This window comes from Podarcis gaigeae (assembly GCF_964106915.1).
Source record: "Podarcis gaigeae genome assembly, chromosome: 3".
Classification (NCBI taxonomy): domain Eukaryota; kingdom Metazoa; phylum Chordata; class Lepidosauria; order Squamata; family Lacertidae; genus Podarcis; species Podarcis gaigeae.
Genome location: NC_139680.1, coordinates 18,956,109 through 18,962,944, shown reverse-complemented (window position 1 = coordinate 18,962,944; position 6,836 = coordinate 18,956,109). Strand labels below are relative to the sequence as shown.

At 43.9% G+C, this 6,836-nt stretch overlaps 1 protein-coding gene across 1 annotated transcript; it reads left to right on the top strand.

Moving 5' to 3' along the window:
• The first annotated feature begins 78 nt into the window (after nt 1-78).
• TTC32 (tetratricopeptide repeat domain 32) lies at nt 79-4,407 on the top strand. Its single transcript, XM_083730929.1, has 3 exons — nt 79-400; nt 1,181-1,335; nt 4,040-4,407. The coding sequence occupies exons 1-3, from the start codon at nt 261-263 to the stop codon at nt 4,165-4,167; spliced, it is 423 nt and encodes a 140-aa protein (XP_083587055.1). The 5' UTR covers nt 79-260; the 3' UTR covers nt 4,168-4,407.
• The last annotated feature ends 2,429 nt before the right edge of the window (nt 4,408-6,836 follow it).

The window sequence follows — 6,836 nt, the reverse complement described above, 5'->3', positions numbered from 1 at the left end:
ACGTTCGGCAGTCTTCATTTCTTGAATAGCTCTATAGTTGGGGCCTTCCCGATGACGTCACGGCAGGAGAGACGCGCGACGTTGCCTCAGCCCCAACGGCTGCCACGAAGGACAGTTGGGCGCGAGCGGGCGGGAGAGCGCGCACGCGCGAGGGAAGGAAAGGGGCTCTGCTCCCACTGTAGATATTTCGTGGCGGGTTGGGAGGAAGAGCTGCGTGTTGGGAGCCGCCAAGTACAGCGGCCGTTAAAATAATAACAATAATGGACCGAGGCTCGACAGCTGAGTCTGCGCCTGCGCTGAACGTCCTGCGTGATGCGCACGCAGCGTTTCGGGAGCGACAGTACGAAAGGGCGGAAGAGCTGTACAGCAGCTACATCGAGTACTGCGCATGCGCCGGCAGGTGGGAAGTCCAGTTCCAATAGACGAGATTAATATCGTCTGTGTGTTTCGTAGAGAAGCTGTTACGTATTTTCTCTCTCCCTCTCATCCAAAATCCTTCAACGTCTCTGCTGCAGTAATGAACTTCACAGCCCCTTCCCCTCGTTTTCCCTTTTAAAAGAGGGGGAAGGAAGGAAGGGGAGGCAGTGTGGTGTAGTGGTTACAGTACCAGACTGCGTGATCTGGGAGAGCAGGATTCAAATCCTCCCACTGGGCCATGAAGCTCACTAGGTGAGCTTGGGTCAGTCACTACTGCCTCAAACTTACCTCCCAGGGTCGATGTGGAGGATAAAATGAGGAGGGGAAGGACTACTGACGTCACATTACAATCCTTGGAGAAAAGGATGGGATTTAAATGCAAGGACATGAGGATTTGGGAAACGGACCTCCGTGTCATTTACACAGGAAGTGATTTTGCAAGCAATCCCAAGGCTGCAATTCTGTGTACTTTTACTTCAAAGGCAAGCCTCACTGTACTGGGTAAACATGCACAGGATTAGCCCTGGGTTGTTGCTTAAGATGTTGCAACAGATTTGTGACTCCTGTGTGCATCTTCTTCCTGTAGTTCCAAAGGATGGATTTTAAGCAATTTTTTGTTTTTATTCACCTAATTTTTAAAACTCACTTTATTTCAACCGTGTCTTAACTTTTTAAACGTTGACAGATTTTCTGTGTCATTTTATGTTTAGGCAGCACAATTCTTTGTAGGTGACAATAACTCTGTTCTCTTTCTTTTCAACAGTCATGATCTGGCAACAGCATTTAACAACAGGGGACAGATCAAGTATTTGAGAGTTGACTTCTATGACGCCATGGAGGATTATACATCAGCTATAGAAGCCTGGCCTGAATTTGAAGTCCCATACTATAACCGAGGATTAATATTATATAGGCTAGGTATGGAAGTAAGCTTTCATTATTGGATATTTAAATGCCTTTCTTTGTCCTAACTTAATTGGCAACATTCAGAGTAGGTTCTCTTGACAGATGGCTTTAAAACTTTCTACCTTCTGGGAACATTTTCCACTTTGTTGAGGAACCCCAGTCTAGCAAAATTCTGAAGCAGATTCTTGTGTGCACATCAGTGCTTATCAGGCTCTTAGGCTTCACTTGTATGAAGTGAGGCTGCACCCTATCATCATCATCATCATCACTATAATTTATTATTCATACCCCACCCATCCATCTGGGTTTCCCCAGCCACCCTGGGCAGCTCCCAACAGATTAAAAAGAATAAAACATCAAATATTAAAATTTTCTCTAAACAGGGCAGACTTCAGGCTTGCAGGATCAATCCCAAGTTCCACAGAATAGAGGCTAATTCTAACTTAAAGGTAAAGGGACCCCTGACCATTAGGTCCAGTTGTGACGGACTCTGGTGCTCATCTTGCTTTATTAGCCAAGGGAGCCGGCATACAGCTTCCGGGTCATGTGGCCAGCATGACTAAGCTGCTTCTGGAGAACCAGAGCAGCACACGGAAACGCCGTTTACCTTCCCGCCAGAGCGGTACCTATTTATCTACTTGCACTTTGATGTGCTTTCAGACTGCTAGGTTGGCAGGAGCAGGGACCGAGCAATGGGAGCTCACCCCGTTGCGGGGATTCAAATTGCCGACCTTCTGATCGGCAAGTCCTAGGCTCTGTGGTTTAACCCACAGCGCCACCCACGTCCCAATTCTAACTTAAAATTAAATAATTATATGTGCAGGAATTAGTTTTGAGCTGAACCTCTGATTAACCCCAGCTTTCTTATATTCAACAGTATAATCAGAGTTTCTGCTGCTGCTAAACATTTGAGAGGTATCTACTTTCTGCTCCTTGCCCTAGCATAAACCCAGTGCTCTCTTGTGGTTGTGCACTGCCAGGGCTTATCAGGGGTCCTCAAACTTTTTCAGCAGGGGGCCGGTCCACTGTCCCTCAGACCTTGGGGGGGGGGCGGACTATATTTTGAAAAAATATATAAAAGAATTCCCATGCACACTACACATATTGTATTTGTAGTGCATTTTAAATAAAAGGACACAATATTCTTTGCAAGAGCACCAGGCAGGCCCCACAAATAACCCAGAGATGCATTTTAAATAAAAGGACACATTCTACTCAGGTAAGCCACCCCCCAACTCTCCCCTACCTTCTCCACAGCATTGAATGAGCGCCGGTGGCTGCTTACCTGTGTCTTGAGAGTGGCAGGGGCTGGTGGAGGGGGAATGATGAGTGGTGCATGAAAGGGCTCCGGAGAGGGGCTGTCACCAACAGAGCTCAGCCCCCTTCCTCCTCTAGGCAGGGCAGGGAGAAGCCAGGAGGAGGGAGGGAGGAGGCACTGCTGCGCTGCCGTGTGAGAGAGAGGGAGGGAGGAGGGAAAGAACATGCACACTGGCGTTCCATGCGGCGATTCCTGGACCTTCCATGGGCCGGATTTAGAAGGCAATTGGGTCTGATCCAGCCCGTGGCCCTTAGTTTGACGACCCATGGCTTATTGCTAGTGTAGGTGAGCAGTCTTTCCAGAAACCTTGTTGCCATTATCAGTCCTTCCACTGAGGAAACCCAGATTTCAGCAGAACACAGGGTAAGCCCCCCTTCTGAATGCCAACACATCCCCTTTAACAAATGGAATAAAAAGGTAATGCAAAACTGTAGCAGCACATTTTGTGATTTCCCTTGGGTTTACATAACACCGTATTCCCAAAAGATTCCACTTTAGAAATGCAGCACTGTAAAAATAAAGTGCTTGTGCAAATGTTTGACCCTAGAACACAATGACCCACTTTCTAAAAGGGCACAGTGTCCATAATGTGTGTTGACTTTGTAAAAGCTGCTTTGTTTCCTGTTTGAAGATTCTGCCCTTTTACTTGTGTGCTGTGATTTATTAGATAAAAGTTTTATGAAGAAGATTCAAACTAATGTATCAGAAATAGATCAGTTCAAAGTAATAACTGACTGAAACTTTGCTTAATCTCCTGCTCAACCTGGTATATTTCTACTGTACATGTAAACAGTTTACTCAAGCATTTGGATAGTTCCTAAACACAAGTCTGCACAATTGCACTGTGATACCCATTGCTTTGTCTTATTGGGCCTATGTATTAGGATTAGTATTGCTAACTAATATATGAGGTGAAAACACCCACTGTAGGCAAAGGAACAGTGCACTGAAATGGCCTCAGAGCCAAGGGAGGGACATAACTGCTTTGTGATAGATTCTATGGCCTACATTGTAATTCTGTCTACTCATGCAGCCAGATGACTGACTGAAGCCTCAGTCACACAGACATACAGACATAAATTAGTTCAGAGTTTATTATTCTGTATATTAATCATTACACTATACCAAGGAATAGTATCTGGTGTGCACTTTTTGTGTCTTTGGAAAACAAAAGGGTGCAAATAATTATTATTCATTTATTAAACTTGTTAGGTCAACCCAACAAATTTGGGTTTTGTGGGGGGTTCTATGAGTGACAATGGAAGTAAGCAGTTGAAGTTTCTGCAGGGCAGCAAGATTAAATAGACTGTGTTGATAGAAGAGATACAGAAAAATAGTACAATAGTCATGCAGAGTAAGACAAATGCATCTTTTTTTCTTTTTTCTTTTTTGAGGCAGGTTTCTTTGATGAAGCCATGAAGGATTTCAACAAAGTCTTGGAGCTAAACCCTAAGTTTGAAGATGCTTCTCTGAGTTTAAAGCAGACTATTCTTGATAAAGAAGAAAAGCTAAAAAGAAACTATTGAAATTCTACTCCAGATGAACCTGGACAAACTTGAGATTGGATTACCTGGTAATAGGAACACACATATTTTCTTTGCCTTAGGTTACCTGGTAATAGGAACACACATATTTTCCCCACCCCACTCCACTATGTTAATTTGTTAAATTTAAAGTCAGTTAATTTGAAGTGTAACCTGTTTGTACTGTGGATGTTTTCTAATGACAGAGCAGATTATTTTTAAAAAAGTACTGTATTAACCTTGTCTCGGGTTCTCTTCATTGTAGATATTGGAACCAAGGGTGGGTAACATTTTGTCTTTCTCAAGAGAAGCATTAAATTCCTTCAGGGGCCACATTCACTTATTTAAGGATTTTGCATAGTATGAAACAACCTGCCACACGTAGGACATTAGACAAATGTGACAACCAAGTCACATCGGCTCTTACAAGCAGGTTTAATAATCATTGTGTAAAGCCTTCATAGATTGATTAGTAGAGAGACTGCGAAACACCCCCCCTACATTTTAATAATATATTTCCAACGGAAAAGAGCCCGCTGAGCTTCAGAGAGACAATAAGCTATAGAGATTTTATAGAAAAATAGGTCAGCATGCAGGATTACAGCCTTCCAGCACTATATGACAGATGCATGAAGCAATTCTGGCAGTGCCTTTCACAGTCCTGGGGGCCTGAAAATTTAGCAGATGGGCAGCTGCTGATATGTAGGTTTGGTGGACTCTCCCCTTGGCTAGGATGTCTTCAGACATGGACAGTTTATGGGAAGCCTTTGGTTACATTGTAAGAAAAGCCTTAGAATGTCCAGAACAATGATGCAGATTATTTTATGCACTTCTCACGTTTCTTCTAAATTGGGATGCATCACTTCCTATAAGATCTGCGCCATTAATGTCAAACAATGGCCGTACTTTTGTCTGGTGATTCTACTATAGTTGTCTAGAAGTGGTTCACTGCATTACATAAGGCTTTGTTTTATTCTATGAGGTAGTTTGGCCCACATGCACACCTGGCAGGAGGTCTAAAGTAGGCTGTTGCTTGACAGCCAGCTATTCAACTCTTGGCCTTACAAAATGGGGAATAAAGTTACATTGGTGTTGCTTGAAATGGCAAAGGCATGGGTTGTTGCAAAATGTTTTACTAGCTAACCCTGGATATTTGCCAAGCTGTCTAGTACAATTGAGTAGATACAAAATAATGTGATTTTGCCTCCAATAACAAATGAATTTGTCATGCAGAATGAGACAGTTTGATTCTTTCTACTGTAAGACACTTAAAGCATTATAAGTCGAGGTTCTCATTTTATCCTTGTAACTAGGACTATGCAGGAAGGTGGTAGCTTAGCATGAAGTCCGTTTGACTTCCAAAACATTCGGAAACCAAGGCGTGGCTTCCGATTGGCTGCAGTAAGCTCCTGCAGCCAACTGGAAGCTGTGGAAGCAGTGTTGGACGTCCGGGTTCCAAAGAACGTTTACAAACTGGAACACTCACTTCCAGGTTTGCAGCGTTCGGGAACCAAAAATTTCGACTTGCAAGGCGTTTGTCAACCAAGGTACGACTGTATCCTTTGGCAAACAAGGGTCTTGATCCCCTCACCAATCCAGCACTGAATATCTGAGTTTGTAACTGCACCCCACAGGCCTCTTGGCTCCCCCCAAAATTCAAAATTATTCAAAATGCTTTTGTAGCAAATTCAGTCCTAAAATAAGGTCAACTCACATTTTGCACCTCCAGATTTTTATTTATGAAGTGTTGCCATAGGAAGCCAATATGTACATTTTAAATCAGTCCCAGGTAATGCATCGAATCCAAAGGCCAGCCATAGCAAGTAGGGTTGTGTAGCTATTATCTGGAAAAGAAAAATAATTTTCAGTTTGTCCCCTTACACATGTGGGTGCCTACTACATACATGGACCACACACAGACTTGCCCTTCTCCTAGAATTCAGCAAATAAGCATGGGTTTAGTACCAGGTAGGTGTTTTCGGTTTGTATGTTTGTTTTGGAGAAAGGAGGAACTTTTAGATCTTCTTGGTACTAGAATCATCAGCAGTCAATGGCTTGTGAAAGTTAAGTCAAACTTCTCATTTAGCAGGTGTGGCTATATCAAGCTGCTAAATTTGTCAAAAGGTTTCTGGATCCAGGTGGTGGGCCATTGTCCTGGACTGTTGCCTATGCCTGTGGCAGGATCAAGAACAGGATTGATAGGCAAAGTGTCCTCGTCTCCACACCAGCCTTGCAGGTCTGTGATCATGGGGTTCATTTTTATGGTTTCAGAGTCTGGGAGAAAGACTCTGCCCAAAATTCAGTGTAGAATTTGTTGTTGTTTAGTCGTTTAGTTATGTCCGACTCTTTGTGACCCCATGGACCAGAGCACGCCAGGCACTCCTGTCTTCCACGGCCTCCTGCAGTTTGGTCAAACTCATGCTGGTAGCTTCGAGAACACTGTCCAACCATCTCGTCCTCTGTCCCCTTCTCCTTGTGCCCTCCATCTTTCCCAGCATCAGGGTCTTTTCCAGGGAGTCTTCTCTTCTCATGAGGTGGCCAAAGTATTGGAGCCTAAGCTTCAGGATCTGTCCTTCCAGTGAGCACTCAGGGCTGATTTCCTTAAGAATGGATAGGTTTGATCTTCTTGCAGTCCATGGGACTATCAAGAGTCTCCTCCAACACCATGTAGA

Coding starts and splice junctions, on each gene's coding strand:
- TTC32 (XM_083730929.1), top strand. CDS start 261: ATGGACCGAGGCTCGACAGCTGAGTCTGCGCCTGCGCTGAACGTCCTG. Junction 401..1,180: donor TACTGCGCATGCGCCGGCAG/GTGGGAAGTCCA, acceptor TCTTTTCAACAG/TCATGATCTGGCAACAGCAT. Junction 1,336..4,039: donor ATTAATATTATATAGGCTAG/GTATGGAAGTAA, acceptor TTTTTGAGGCAG/GTTTCTTTGATGAAGCCATG.